This window comes from Pleurodeles waltl, chromosome 7, assembly GCF_031143425.1.
Source record: "Pleurodeles waltl isolate 20211129_DDA chromosome 7, aPleWal1.hap1.20221129, whole genome shotgun sequence".
In the NCBI taxonomy this organism is placed as follows: Eukaryota; Metazoa; Chordata; class Amphibia; order Caudata; family Salamandridae; genus Pleurodeles; species Pleurodeles waltl.
Window position 1 is genome coordinate 1,515,774,989 of NC_090446.1, and position 15,122 is coordinate 1,515,790,110.

At 59.0% G+C, this 15,122-nt stretch overlaps 1 protein-coding gene across 1 annotated transcript in view; it reads left to right on the forward strand.

The window, feature by feature from the left end:
* Positions 1–12,718, forward strand: part of LOC138247100 (uncharacterized) — a 37,018-nt gene extending 24,300 nt beyond the window's left edge. Inside the window, exons 2-9 of the mRNA XM_069201844.1 lie at positions 1,221–1,513; positions 4,250–4,547; positions 6,836–7,128; positions 7,266–7,563; positions 8,982–9,274; positions 9,412–9,709; positions 11,990–12,282; positions 12,420–12,718. Coding sequence (XP_069057945.1) covers positions 1,221–1,513; positions 4,250–4,547; positions 6,836–7,128; positions 7,266–7,563; positions 8,982–9,274; positions 9,412–9,709; positions 11,990–12,282; positions 12,420–12,718 — 2,365 coding nt within the window. The remainder of the gene's footprint in view (positions 1–1,220; positions 1,514–4,249; positions 4,548–6,835; positions 7,129–7,265; positions 7,564–8,981; positions 9,275–9,411; positions 9,710–11,989; positions 12,283–12,419) is intronic.
* Positions 12,719–15,122: the final 2,404 nt, after the last annotated feature.

A 15,122-nucleotide genomic window follows, 5' to 3' on the forward strand; every position in this document is an offset into this window, starting at 1 on the left:
AGTGCTCTCTGTACTGGAGGCATGTGGATGCTGGAGTGACAGAAGTGCTCTCTCTACTGGGGGAATGTGGATGCTGGAGTGACAGAAGTGCTCTCTGTACTGGAGGCATGTGGACGCTGGAGTGACAGAAGTGCTCTCTATGCTGCAGGCATGTGGATGCTGGAGTGACAGGCATTCTCTTTTTTCTGGGGCATGTGGACGCTGGAGTGACAGAAGTGCTCTCTGTACTGGAGGCATGTGGATGCTGGAGTAACAGACATTCTCTCTGTACTGGGGCATGTGGATGCTGGAGTGACAGAAGTGCTCTCTGTATTGTAGGCATGTGGATGCTGGAGTGACAGAAGTGCCCTTTGTACTGGAGGCATGTGGATGCTGGAGTGACAGAAGTGCCCTCTGTACTGGGGCATGTGGACGCTCGAGTGACAGAAGTGCTCTCTGTACTGGAGGCATGTGGATGCTGGAGTGACAGAAGTGCTCCCTGTACTGGAGGCATGAGGATGCTGGAGTGACAGGCATTCTCTCTGCACTGGGGCATGTGGACGCTGGAGTGACAGAAGTGCTCTCTGTACTGGAGGCATGTGGATGCTGGAGTGACAGACATTCTCTCTGTACTGGAGGCATGTGGATGCTGGAGTGACAGAAGTGCCCTCTGTACTGGAGGGATGTGGACGCTGGAGTGACAGAAATGCTCTCTGTACTGGAGGCATGTTGATGCTGGAGTGACAGAAGTGCCCTCTCTACTGGAGGCATGTGGATGCTGGAGTGACAGAAGTGCCCTCTGTACTGGAGGCATGTGGACGCTGAAGTGACAGAAGTGCCCTCTGTACTGAGGCATGTGGATGCTGGAGTGAAAGGCATTCTCTCTGAACTGGGGCATGTGGATGCTGGAGTGACAGAAGTGCTCTCTGTACTGCAGGCATGTAGATGCTGAGTGACCCCTGATCTGCTTTGAGGGTCAGAGCTCGCCCCTCACGCCGCGCAGCCCCAGCAGACTGTGCCAGTGCCTTTCACCCTGCCCTCGCTGCTGCCGCGAGTTCGAGGCCCTCCACCACCCACAGGCACCCGCCTGCGCCTCATCCCTGGTGTCTAGTGGGGTCCGTAAGTGTGTTTTTGTATCTGCTTGTATCCTTTTTGAATGGTACCATTTCTATTCTTTTCTGTGCTTTTTTAGCCCTTTTCTGCTTGCTTTGCTTTGCTCTCCCCTTTCTGCCCGTTTTCAGCTCTTCTGAGCCGTTCTTTCCTGCCGCTGCGTCCCTGCAGCCCCGCCCCCCTCGAACCCCCATTCGCCCTCAGCTCTTGCCTCCCGGCTGCTCCCCCCCCCCACCTCCCCTTCTCAATGGCGCCCGCTGCGCGGTGCTCGGAGTGACCCCTGACCTGCTTTTAAGGTCAGAGCTCGCCCCTCAGGCCGCACAGCTCCACCAGACTGTGACCGTGCCTTCCACCCCGCCCTCGCTGCTGCCGCGAGTTCGAGGCCCTCCACCACCCGCAGGCACCCGCCTGCGCCTCATCCCTGGTGTGTAGTGGGGTCTGTAAGTTCTGTAAGTGTGTTTTTGTATCTGCTTGTATCCTTTTTGAATTGTGCCATTTCTGTGCCTTTCTGTGCTTTTTTAGCCCTTTTTCTGCTTGCTTTGCGCTCCCCTTTCCGCCCGTTTTCGGCTCTTCTGAGCCATTCTTTCCTGCCACTGCATCCCTGCGGCCCGCACCCCTCGCGCCCCCATTCGCCCCCAGCTCCCATCTCCCAGCTGCTCCTCCCTCCCACCTCCCCTTCTTAATGGCGGCTGCTGCGCGGTGCTCGGAGTGACCCCTGATCTGCTTTTAGGGTCAGAGCTCGCCCCTCACTCCGCGCAGCTCCACCAGACTGTGCCAGTGCCTTTCACCCTGCCCTCGCTGCTGCCGCGAGTTCGAGGCCCTCCACCACCCGCAGGCACCCGCCTGCGCCTCATCCCTGGTGTCTAGTGTCGTCTGTAAGTTCTGTAAGTGTGTTTTTGTATCTGCTTGTATCCTTTTTGAATTGTGCTATTTCTGTGCTTTTTTAGCCCTTTTCTGCTTGCTTTGCTTTGCTCTCCCCTTTCCGCCTATTTTCAGCTCTTCTGATCCGTTCTTTCCTGCTGCGTCCCTGCAGCCCCGCCCCCCCTTGTGCCCGCATTTGCCCTCAGCCCTTGCCTCCCGGCTGCTCCTCCCCTCCACCTCCCCTTCTCAATTGCAGCCGGTGCGCGGTGCTCGGAGTGACCCCTGACCTGCTTTTAAGGTCAGAGCTCGCCCCTCAGGCCGCGCAGCTCCACCAGACTGTGCCCGTGCCTTCCACCCCGCCCTCGCTGCTGCTGCGAGTTCGAGGCCCTCCACCACCCGAAGGCACCCGCCTGCGCCTCATCCCTGGTGTCTAGTGGGGTCCGTAAGTTCTGTAAGTGTGTTTTTGTATCTGCTTGTATCCTTTTTGAATTGTGCCATTTCTGTGCTTTTCTGTGCTTTTTTAGCCCTTTTTCTGCTTGCTTTGCGCTCCCTTTCTGCCCGTTTTCGGCTCTTCTGAGCCGTTCTTTCCTGCCGCTGCGTCCCTGCGGACCCGCACCCCTCCCGCCCCCATTCGCCCTCAGCTCCCATCTCCCAGCTGCTCCTCCCTCCCACCTCCCCTTCTTAATTGCGGCCGCAGCGCGGTGCTCGGAGTGACCCCTGATCTGCTTTTAGGGTCAGAGCTCGCCCCTCACGCCACGCAGCTCCACCAGACTGTGCCAGTGCCTTTCACCCTGCCCTCGCTGCTGCCGCGAGTTCGAGGCCCTCCACCATTCGCAGGCACCCGCCTGCGCCTCATCTCTGGTGTCTAGTGGGGTCCGTAAGTTCTGTAAGTGTGTTTTTGTATCTGCTTGTATCCTTTTTGAATCGTGCTATTTCTGTGCTTTTCTGTGCTTTTTTAGCCCTTTTCTGCTTGCTTTGCTCTCCCCTTTATGCCCGTTTTCAGCTCTTCTGAGCCGTTCTTTCCTGCTGCTGCGTCCCTGCAGCCCCGTCCCCCTCGCGCCCCAATTCACCCTCAGCTCTTGCCTCCCGGCTGCTCCTCCCTCCCACCACCCCTTCTCAATGGCGGCCGCTGCGCGGTGCTCTGAGTGACCCCTGACCTGCTTTTAAGGTCAGAGCTCGCCCCTCACGCCGCGCAGCTCCACCAGACTGTGCCCGTGCCTTCCACCCGCCCTCGCTGCTGCCACGAGTTCGAGGCCCTCCACCACCCACAGGCACCCGCCTGCGCCTCATCCCTGGTGTCTAGTGGGGTCCGTAAGTTCTGTATGTGTGTTTTTGTATCTGCTTGTATCCTTTTTGAATTGTGCCATTTCTGTGCTTTTTTAGCCCTTTTTCTGCTTGCTTTGCTTTGCGCTCCCCTTTCTGCCCGTTTTCGGCTCTTCTGAGCCGTTCTTTCCTGCCGCTGCGTCCCTGCGGCCCCGCACCCCTCGTGCCCCCATTCGCCTTCAGCTCCCATCTCCCAGCTGCTCCTCCCTCCCACCTCCCCTTCTTAATGGGCGGCCGCTGCACGGTGCTCGGAGTGACCACTGATCTTCTTTTAGGGTCAGAGCTCGCCCCTCACGCCGCGCAGCTCCACCAGACTGTGCCAGTGCCTTTCACCCTGCCCTGGCTGCTGCCGCGAGTTAGAGGCTCTCCATCACCCACAGGCACCCGCCTGCGCCTCATCCCTGGTGTCTAGTGGGGTCCGTAAGTTCTGTAAGTGTGTTTCTGTATCTGCTTGTATCCTTTTTGAACTGTGCTATTTCTGTGCTTTTCTGTGCTTTTTTAGCCCTTTTTCTGCTTGCTTTGCGCTCCCTTTCCACCCGTTTTCAGCTCTTCTGAGCCGTTCTTTCCTGCCGCTGTGTCCCTGCGGACCCGCACCCCTCCCGCCCCCATTCGCCCTCAGCTCCCATCTCCCAGCTGCTCCTCCCTCCCACCTCCCCTTCTTAATTGTGGCCGCAGCGCGGTGCTCGGAGTGACCCCTGATCTGCTTTTAGGGTCAGAGCTCGCCCCTCACGCCACGCAGCTCCACCAGACTGTGCCAGTGCCTTTCACCCTGCCCTCGCTGCTGCTGCGAGTTCGAGGCCCTCCACCACCCGCAGGCACCCGCCTGTGCCTCATCCCTGGTGTCTAGTGTGGTCTGTAAGTTCTGTAAGTGTGTTTTTGTATCTGCTTGTATCCTTTTTGAATTGTGCTATTTCTGTGCTTTTTTAGCCCTTTTCTGCTTGCTTTGCTTTGCTCTCCCCTTTACGCCTATTTTCAGCTCTTCTGAACCGTTCTTTCCTGCTGCGTCCCTGCAGCCCCGCCCCCCCTTGTGCCCCCATTCGCCCTCAGCCCTTGCCTCCCGGCTGCTCCTCCCCTCCACCTCCCCTTCTCAATGGCAGCTGGTGCGCGGTGCTCGGAGTGACCCCTGACCTGCTTTTAAGGTCAGAGCTCGCCCCTCAGGCCGCGCAGCTCCACCAGACTGTGCCCGTGCCTTCCACCCCACCCTCGCTGCTGCTGCGAGTTCGAGGCCCTCCACCACCCGAAGGCACCCGCCTGCGCCTCATCCCTGGTGTCTAGTGGGGTCCGTAAGTTCTGTAAGAGTGTTTTTGTATCTGCTTGTATCCTTTTTGAATTGTGCCATTTCTGTGCTTTTTTAGCCCTTTTTCTGCTTGCTTTGCGCTCCCTTTCCACCCGTTTTCGGCTCTTCTGAGCCGTTCTTTCCTGCCGCTGCGTCCCTGCGGACCCGCACCCCTCCCGCCCCCATTCGCCCTCAGCTCCCATCTCCCAGCTGTTCCTCCCTCCCACCTCCCCTTCTTAATTGCGGCCGCAGCGCGGTGCTCGGAGTGACCCCTGATCTGCTTTTAGGGTCAGAGCTCGCCCCTCACGCCACGCAGCTCCACCAGACTGTGCCAGTGCCTTTCACCCTGCCCTCGCTGCTGCCGCGAGTTCGAGGCCCTCCACCACTCGCAGGCACCCGCCTGCGCCTCATCTCTGGTGTCTAGTGGGGTCCGTAAGTTCTGTAAGTGTGTTTTTGTATCTGCTTGTATCCTTTTTGAATCGTGCTATTTCTGTGCTTTTCTGTGCTTTTTTAGCCCTTTTCTGCTTGCTTTGCTCTCCCCTTTACGCCCGTTTTCAGCTCTTCTGAGCCGTTCTTTCCTGCTGCTGCGTCCCTGCAGCCCCGTCCCCCTCGCGCCCCAATTCACCCTCAGCTCTTGCCTCCCGGCTGCTCCTCCCTCCCACCTCCCCTTCTCAATGGCGGCCGCTGCGCGGTGCTCTGAGTGACCCCTGACCTGCTTTTAAGGTCAGAGCTCGCCCCTCACGCCGCGCAGCTCCACCAGACTGTGCCCATGCCTTCCACCCGCCCTCGCTGCTGCCACGAGTTCGAGGCCCTCCACCACCCACAGGGTGCACCTCATCCCTGGTGTCTAGTGGGGTCCGTAAGTTCTGTAAGAGTGTTTTTGTATCTGCTTGTATCCTTTTTGAATTGTGCCATTTCTGTGCTTTTCTGTGCTTTTTTAGCCCTTTTTCTGCTTGCTTTGCGCTCCCTTTCCGCCCGTTTTCGGCTCTTCTGAGCCGTTCTTTCCTGCCGCTGCGTCCCTGCGGACCCCCACCCCTCCCACCCCCATTCACCCTCAGCTCCCATCTCCCAGCTGCTCCTCCCTCCCACCTCCCCTTCTTAATTGCGGCCGCAGCGCGGTGCTCGGAGTGACCCCTGATCTGCTTTTAGGGTCAGAGCTCGCCCCTCACGCCACGCAGCTCCACCAGACTGTGCCAGTGCCTTTCACCCTGCCCTCGCTGCTGCCGCGAGTTCGAGGCCCTCCACCACTCGCAGGCACCCGCCTGCGCCTCATCTCTGGTGTCTAGTGGGGTCCGTAAGTTCTGTAAGTGTGTTTTTGTATCTGCTTGTATCCTTTTTGAATCGTGCTATTTCTATGCTTTTCTGTGCTTTTTTAGCCCTTTTCTGCTTGCTTTGCTCTCCCCTTTACGCCCGTTTTCAGCTCTTCTGAGCCGTTCTTTCCTGCTGCTGCGTCCCTGCAGCCCCGTCCCCCTCGCGCCCCAATTCACCCTCAGCTCTTGCCTCCTGGCTGCTCCTCCCTCCCACCTCCCCTTCTCAATGGCGGCCGCTGCGCGGTGCTCTGAGTGACCCCTGACCTGCTTTTAAGGTCAGAGCTCGCCCCTCACGCCGCGCAGCTCCACCAGACTGTGCCCGTGCCTTCCACCCGCCCTCGCTGCTGCCACGAGTTCGAGGCCCTCCACCACCCACAAGCACCCGCCTGCGCCTCATCCCTGGTGTCTAGTGGGGTCCGTAAGTTCTGTATGTGTGTTTTTGTATCTGCTTGTATCCTTTTTGAATTGTGCCATTTCTGTGCTTTTTTTTCCCTTTTTCTGCTTGCTTTGCTTTGCGCTCCCCTTTCCGCCCGTTTTCGCCTCTTCTGAGCCGTTCTTTCCTGCTGCTGCGTCCCTGCGGCCCCGCACCCCTCGTGCCCCCATTCGCCTTCAGCTCCCATCTCCCAGCTGCTCCTCCCGCCCACCTCCCCTTCTTAATGGGCGGCCGCTGCACGGTGCTCGGAGTGACCACTGATCTTCTTTTAGGGTCAGAGCTCGCCCCTCACACCGCGCAGCTCCACCAGACTGTGCCAGTGCCTTTCACCCTGCCCTCGCTGCTGCCGCGAGTTAGAGGCCCTCCATCACCCACAGGCACCCACCTGCGCCTCATCCCTGGTGTCTAGTGGGGTCCGTAAGTTCTGTAAGTGTGTTTCTGTATCTGCTTGTATCCTTTTTGAATTGTGACATTTCTGTGCTTTTCTGTGCTTTTTTAGCCCTTTTTCTGCTTGCTTTGCGCTCCCTTTCCGCCCGTTTTCAGCTCTTCTGAGCCGTTCTTTCCTGCCGCTGCGTCCCTGCGGAACCGCACCCCTCCCGCCCCCATTCGCCCTCAGCTCCCATCTCCCAGCTGCTCCTCCCTCCCACCTCCCCTTCTTAATTGTGGCCGCAGCGCGGTGCTCGGAGTGACCCCTGATCTGCTTTTAGGGTCAGAGCTCGCCCTTCACGCCACGCAGCTCCACCAGACTGTGCCAGTGCCTTTCACCCTGCCCTCGCTGCTGCCGCGAGTTCGAGGCCCTCCACCACCCGCAGGCACCCGCCTGCGCCTCATCCCTGGTGTCTAGTGTGGTCTGTAAGTTCTGTAAGTGTGTTTTTGTATCTGCTTGTATCCTTTTTGAATTGTGCTATTTCTGTGCTTTTTTAGCCCTTTTCTGCTTGCTTTGCTTTGCTCTCCCCTTTACGCCTATTTTCAGCTCTTCTGAGCCGTTCTTTCCTGCTGCGTCCCTGCAGCCCCGCCCCTCCTTGTGCCCCCATTCGCCCTCAGCCCTTGCCTCCCGGCTGCTCCTCCCCTCCACCTCCCCTTCTCAATGGCAGCTGGTGCGCGGTGCTCGGAGTGACCCCTGACCTGCTTTTAAGGTCAGAGCTCGCCCCTCAGGCCGCGCAGCTCCACCAGACTGTGCCCGTGCCTTCCACCCCACCCTCGCTGCTGCTGCGAGTTCGAGGCCCTCCACCACCCGAAGGCACCCGCCTGCGCCTCATCCCTGGTGTCTAGTGGGGTCCGTAAGTTCTGTAAGAGTGTTTTTGTATCTGCTTGTATCCTTTTTGAATTGTGCCATTTCTGTGCTTTTTTAGCCCTTTTTCTGCTTGCTTTGCGCTCCCTTTCCACCCGTTTTCGGCTCTTCTGAGCCGTTCTTTCCTGCCGCTGCGTCCCTGCGGACCCGCACCCCTCCCGCTCCCATTCGCCCTCAGCTCCCATCTCCCAGCTGTTCCTCCCTCCCACCTCCCCTTCTTAATTGCGGCCGCAGCGCGGTGCTCGGAGTGACCCCTGATCTGCTTTTAGGGTCAGAGCTCGCCCCTCACGCCACGCAGCTCCACCAGACTGTGCCAGTGCCTTTCACCCTGCCCTCGCTGCTGCCGCGAGTTCGAGGCCCTCCACCACTCGCAGGCACCCGCCTGCGCCTCATCTCTGGTGTCTAGTGGGGTCCGTAAGTTCTGGAAGTGTGTTTTTGTATCTGCTTGTATCCTTTTTGAATCGTGCTATTTCTGTGCTTTTCTGTGCTTTTTTAGCCCTTTTCTGCTTGCTTTGCTCTCCCCTTTACGCCCGTTTTCAGCTCTTCTGAGCCGTTCTTTCCTGCTGCTGCGTCCCTGCAGCCCCGTCCCCCTCGCGCCCCAATTCACCCTCAGCTCTTGCCTCCCGGCTGCTCCTCCCTCCCACCTCCCCTTCTCAATGGCGGCCGCTGCGCGGTGCTCTGAGTGACCCCTGACCTGCTTTTAAGGTCAGAGCTCGCCCCTCACGCCGCGCAGCTCCACCAGACTGTGCCCGTGCCTTCCACCCGCCCTCGCTGCTGCCACGAGTTCGAGGCCCTCCACCACCCACAGGGTGCGCCTCATCCCTGGTGTCTAGTGGGGTCCGTAAGTTCTTTATGTGTGTTTTTGTATCTGCTTGTATCCTTTTTGAATTGTGCCATTTCTGTGCTTTTTTAGCCCTTTTTCTGCTTGCTTTGCTTTGCGCTCCCCTTTCCGCCCGTTTTCGGCTCTTCTGAGCCGTTCTTTCCTGCCGCTGCGTCCCTGCGGCCCGCACCCCTCGTGCCCCCATTCGCCTTCAGCTCCCATCTCCCAGCTGCTCCTCCCTCCCACCTCCCCTTCTTAATGGGCGGCCGCTGCACAGTGCTCGGAGTGACCACTGATCTTCTTTTAGGGTCAGAGCTCGCCCCTCACGCCGCGCAGCTCCACCAGACTGTGCCAGTGCCTTCCACCCTGCCCTCGCTGCTGCCGCGAGTTAGAGGCCCTCCATCACCCACAGGCACCCGCCTGCGCCTCATCCCTGGTGTCTAGTGGGGTCCGTAAGTTCTGTAAGTGTGTTTCTGTATCTGCTTGTATCCTTTTTGAATTGTGACATTTCTGTGCTTTTCTGTGCTTTTTTAACCCTTTTTCTGCTTGCTTTGCGCTCCCTTTCCGCCCGTTTTCAGCTCTTCTGAGCCGTTCTTTCCTGCCGCTGCGTCCCTGCGGAACCGCACCCCTCCCGCCCCCATTCGTCCTCAGCTCCCATCTCCCAGCTGCTCCTCCCTCCCACCTCCCCTTCTTAATTGTGGCCGCAGCGCGGTGCTCGGAGTGACCCCTGATCTGGTTTTAGGGTCAGAGCTCGCCCTTCACGCCACGCAGCTCCACCAGACTGTGCCAGTGCCTTTCACCCTGCCCTCGCTGCTGCCGCGAGTTCGAGGCCCTCCACCACCCGCAGGCACCCGCCTGCGCCTCATCCCTGGTGTCTAGTGTGGTCTGTAAGTTCTGTAAGTGTGTTTTTGTATCTGCTTGTATCCTTTTTGAATTGTGCTATTTCTGTGCTTTTTTAGCCCTTTTCTGCTTGCTTTGCTTTGCTCTCCCCTTTACGCCTATTTTCAGCTCTTCTGAGCCGTTCTTTCCTGCTGCGTCCCTGCAGCCCCGCCCCCCCTTGTGCCCCCATTCGCCCTCAGCCCTTGCCTCCCGGCTGCTCCTCCCCTCCACCTCCCCTTCTCAATGGCAGCTGGTGCGCGGTGCTCGGAGTGACCCCTGACCTGCTTTTAAGGTCAGAGCTCGCCCCTCAGGCCGCGCAGCTCCACCAGACTGTGCCCGTGCCTTCCACCCCACCCTCGCTGCTGCTGCGAGTTCGAGGCCCTCCACCACCCGAAGGCACCCGCCTGCGCCTCATCCCTGGTGTCTAGTGGGGTCCGTAAGTTCTGTAAGAGTGTTTTTGTATCTGCTTGTATCCTTTTTGAATTGTGCCATTTCTGTGCTTTTTTAGCCCTTTTTCTGCTTGCTTTGCGCTCCCTTTCCACCCGTTTTCGGCTCTTCTGAGCCGTTCTTTCCTGCCGCTGCGTCCCTGCGGACCCGCACCCCTCCCGCCCCCATTCGCCCTCAGCTCCCATCTCCCAGCTGTTCCTCCCTCCCACCTCCCCTTCTTAATTGCGGCCGCAGCGCGGTGCTCGGAGTGACCCCTGATCTGCTTTTAGGGTCAGAGCTCGCCCCTCACGCCACGCAGCTCCACCAGACTGTGCCAGTGCCTTTCACCCTGCCCTCGCTGCTGCCGCGAGTTCGAGGCCCTCCACCACTCGCAGGCACCCGCCTGCGCCTCATCTCTGGTGTCTAGTGGGGTCCGTAAGTTCTGTAAGTGTGTTTTTGTATCTGCTTGTATCCTTTTTGAATCGTGCTATTTCTGTGCTTTTCTGTGCTTTTTTAGCCCTTTTCTGCTTGCTTTGCTCTCCCCTTTACGCCCGTTTTCAGCTCTTCTGAGCCGTTCTTTCCTGCTGCTGCGTCCCTGCAGCCCCGTCCCCCTCGCGCCCCAATTCACCCTCAGCTCTTGCCTCCCGGCTGCTCCTCCCTCCCACCTCCCCTTCTCAATGGCGCCGCTGCGCGGTGCTCTGAGTGACCCCTGACCTGCTTTTAAGGTCAGAGCTCGCCCCTCACGCCGCGCAGCTCCACCAGACTGTGCCCATGCCTTCCACCCGCCCTCGCTGCTGCCACGAGTTCGAGGCCCTCCACCACCCACAGGGTGCGCCTCATCCCTGGTGTCTAGTGGGGTCCGTAAGTTCTGTAAGAGTGTTTTTGTATCTGCTTGTATCCTTTTTGAATTGTGCCATTTCTGTGCTTTTCTGTGCTTTTTTAGCCCTTTTTCTGCTTGCTTTGCGCTCCCTTTCCGCCCGTTTTCGGCTCTTCTGAGCCGTTCTTTCCTGCCGCTGCGTCCCTGCGGACCTGCACCCCTCCCGCCCCCATTCGCCCTCATCTCCCATCTCCCAGCTGCTCCTCCCTCCCACCTCCCCTTCTTAATTGCGGCCGCAGCGCGGTGCTCGGAGTGACCCCTGATCTGCTTTTAGGGTCAGAGCTCGCCCCTCACGCCACGCAGCTCCACCAGACTGTGCCAGTGCCTTTTACCCTGCCCTCGCTGCTGCCGCGAGTTCGAGGCCCTCCACCACTCGCAGGCACCCGCCTGCACCTCATCTCTGGTGTCTAGTGGGGTCCGTAAGTTCTGTAAGTGTGTTTTTGTATCTGCTTGTATCCTTTTTGAATCGTGCTATTTCTGTGCTTTTCTGTGCTTTTTTAGCCCTTTTCTGCTTGCTTTGCTCTCCCCTTTACGCCCGTTTTCAGCTCTTCTGAGCCGTTCTTTCCTGCTGCTGCGTCCCTGCAGCCCCGTCCCCCTCGCGCCCCAATTCACCCTCAGCTCTTGCCTCCCGGCTGCTCCTCCCTCCCACCTCCCCTTCTCAATGGCGGCCGCTGAGCGGTGCTCTGAGTGACCCCTGACCTGCTTTTAAGGTCAGAGCTCGCCCCTCACGCCGCCCAGCTCTACCAGACTGTGCCCGTGCCTTCCACCTGCCCTCACTGCTGCCACGAGTTCGAGGCCCTCCACCACCCACAGGGTGCGCCTCATCCCTGGTGTCTAGTGGGGTCCATAAGTTCTGTATGTGTGTTTTTGTATCTGCTTGTATCCTTTTTGAATTGTGCCATTTCTGTGCTTTTTTAGCCCTTTTTCTGCTTGCTTTGCTTTGCGCTCCCCTTTCCGACCGTTTTCGGCTCTTCTGAGCCGTTCTTTCCTGCCGCTGCGTCCCTGCGGCCCTGCACCCCTCGTGCCCCCATTCGCCTTCAGCTCCCATCTCCCAGCTGCTCCTCCCTCCCACCTCCCCTTCTTAATGGGCGGCCGCTGCACAGTGCTTGGAGTGACCACTGATCTTCTTTTAGGGTCAGAGCTCGCCCCTCACGCCGCGCAGCTCCACCAGACTGTGCCAGTGCCTTTCACCCTGCCCTCGCTGCTGCTGCGAGTTAGAGGCCCCGCATCACCCACAGGCACCCGCCTGCGCCTCATCCCTGGTGTCTAGTGGGGTCCGTAAGTTCTGTAAGTGTGTTTCTGTATCTGCTTGTATCCTTTTTGAATTGTGACATTTCTGTGCTTTTCTGTGCTTTTTTAGCCCTTTTTCTGCTTGCTTTGCGCTCCCTTTCCGCCCGTTTTCAGCTCTTCTGAGCCGTTCTTTCCTGCCGCTGCGTCCCTGCGGAACCGCACCCCTCCCGCCCCCATTCGTCCTCAGCTCCCATCTCCCAGCTGCTCCTCCCTCCCACCTCCCCTTCTTAATTGTGGCCGCAGCGCGGTGCTCGGAGTGACCCCTGATCTGGTTTTAGGGTCAGAGCTCGCCCTTCACGCCACGCAGCTCCACCAGACTGTGCCAGTGCCTTTCACCCTGCCCTCGCTGCTGCCGCGAGTTCGAGGCCCTCCACCACCCGCAGGCACCCGCCTGCGCCTCATCCCTGGTGTCTAGTGTGGTCTGTAAGTTCTGTAAGTGTGTTTTTGTATCTGCTTGTATCCTTTTTGAATTGTGCTATTTCTGTGCTTTTTTAGCCCTTTTCTGCTTGCTTTGCTTTGCTCTCCCCTTTACGCCTATTTTCAGCTTTTCTGAGCCGTTCTTTCCTGCTGCGTCCCTGCAGCCCCGCCCCCCCTTGTGCCCCCATTCGCCCTCAGCCCTTGCCTCCCGGCTGCTCCTCCCCTCCACCTCCCCTTCTCAATGGCAGCTGGTGCGCGGTGCTCGGAGTGACCCCTGACCTGCTTTTAAGGTCAGAGCTCGCCCCTCAGGCCGCGCAGCTCCACCAGACTGTGCCCGTGCCTTCCACCCCACCCTCGCTGCTGCTGCGAGTTCGAGGCCCTCCACCACCCGAAGGCACCCGCCTGCGCCTCATCCCTGGTGTCTAGTGGGGTCCGTAAGTTCTGTAAGAGTGTTTTTGTATCTGCTTGTATCCTTTTTGAATTGTGCCATTTCTGTGCTTTTTTAGCCCTTTTTCTGCTTGCTTTGCGCTCCCTTTCCACCCGTTTTCGGCTCTTCTGAGCCGTTCTTTCCTGCCGCTGCGTGCCGCTGCGTCCCTGCGGACCCGCACCCCTCCCGCCCCCATTCGCCCTCAGCTCCCATCTCCCAGCTGCTCCTCCCTCCCACCTCCCCTTCTTAATTGCGGCCGCAGCGCGGTGCTCGGAGTGACCCCTGATCTGCTTTTAGGGTCAGAGCTCGCCCCTCACGCCACGCAGCTCCACCAGACTGTGCCAGTGCCTTTCACTCTGCCCTCGCTGCTGCCGCGAGTTCGAGGCCTCCCACCACTCGCAGGCACCCGCCTGCGCCTCATCTCTGGTGTCTAGTGGGGTCCGTAAGTTCTGTAAGTGTGTTTTTGTATCTGCTTGTATCCTTTTTGAATCGTGCTATTTCTGTGCTTTTCTGTGCTTTTTTAGCCCTTTTCTGCTTGCTTTGCTCTCCCCTTTACGCCCGTTTTCAGCTCTTCTGAGCCGTTCTTCCCTGCTGCTGCGTCCCTGCAGCCCCGTCCCCCTCGCGCCCCAATTCACCCTCAGCTCTTGCCTCCCGGCTGCTCCTCCCTCCCACCTCCCCTTCTCAATGGCGGCCACTGCGCGGTGCTCTGAGTGACCCCTGACCTGCTTTTAAGGTCAGAGCTCGCCCCTCACGCCGCGCAGCTCCACCAGACTGTGCCCGTGCCTTCCACCCGCCCTCGCTGCTGCCACGAGTTCGAGGCCCTCCACCACCCACAGGCACCCGCCTGCGCCTCATCCCTGGTGTCTAGTGGGGTCCGTAAGTTCTGTATGTGTGTTTTTGTATCTGCTTGTATCCTTTTTGAATTGTGCCATTTCTGTGCTTTGTTAGCCCTTTTTCTGCTTGCTTTGCTTTGTGCTCCCCTTTCCGCCCGTTTTCGGCTCTTCTGAGCCGTTCTTTCCTGCCGCTGCGTCCCTGCGGCCCCGCACCCCTCGTGCCCCCATTCGCCTTCAGCTCCCATCTCCCAGCTGCTCCTCCCTCCCACCTCCCCTTCTTAATGGGCGGCCGCTGCACGGTGCTCGGAGTGACCACTGATCTTCTTTTAGGGTCAGAGCTCGCCCCTCACGCCGCGCAGCTCCACCAGACTGTGCCAGTGCCTTTCACCCTGCCCTCGCTGCTGCCGCGAGTTAGAGGCCCTCCATCACCCACAGGCACCCGCCTGCGCCTCATCCCTGGTGTCTAGTGGGGTCCGTAAGTTCTGTAAGTGTGTTTCTGTATCTGCTTGTATCCTTTTTGAACTGTGCTATTTCTGTGCTTTTCTGTGCTTTTTTAGCCCTTTTTCTGCTTGCTTTGCGCTCCCTTTCCGCCCGTTTTCAGCTCTTCTGAGCCGTTCTTTCCTGCCGCTGTGTCCCTGCGGACCCGCACCCCTCCCGCCCCCATTCGCCCTCAGCTCCCTTCTCCCAGCTGCTCCTCCCTCCCACCTCCCCTTCTTAATTGTGGCCGCAGCGCGGTGCTCGGAGTGACCCCTGATCTGCTTTTAGGGTCAGAGCTCGCCCCTCACGCCACGCAGCTCCACCAGACTGTGCCAGTGCCTTTCACCCTGCCCTCGCTGCTGCTGCGAGTTCGAGGCCCTCCACCACCCGCAGGCACCCGCCTGTGCCTCATCCCTGGTGTCTAGTGTGGTCTGTAAGTTCTGTAAGTGTGTTTTTGTATCTGCTTGTATCCTTTTTTAATTGTGCTATTTCTGTGCTTTTTTAGCCCTTTTCTGCTTGCTTTGCTTTGCTCTCCCCTTTCCGCCTATTTTCAGCTCTTCTGAGCCGTTCTTTCCTGCTGCGTCCCTGCAGCCCCGCACCCCCTTGTGCCCCCATTCGCCCTCAGCCCTTGCCTCCCGGCTGCTCCTCCCCTCCACCTCCCCTTCTCAATGGCAGCCGGTGCGCGGTGCTCGGAGTGACCCCTGACCTGCTTTTAAGGTCAGAGCTCGCCCCTCAGGCCGCGCAGCTCCACCAGACTGTGCCCGTGCCTTCCACCCCGCCCTCGCTGCTGCTGCGAGTTCGAGGCCCTCCACCACCCGAAGGCACCCGCCTGCGCCTCATCCCTGGTGTCTAGTGGGGTCCGTAAGTTCTGTAAGTGTGTTTTTGTATCTGCTTGTATCCTTTTTGAATTGTGCCATTTCTGTGCTTTTCTGTGCTTTTTTAGCCCTTTTTCTGCTTGCTTTGCGCTCCATTTCCGCCCGTTTTCGGCTCTTCTGAGCCGTTCTTTCCTGCCGCTGCGTCCCTGCAGACCCGCACCCCTCCCGCCCCCATTCGCCCTCAGCTCTTGCCTCCCGGCTGCTCCTCCCTCCCACCT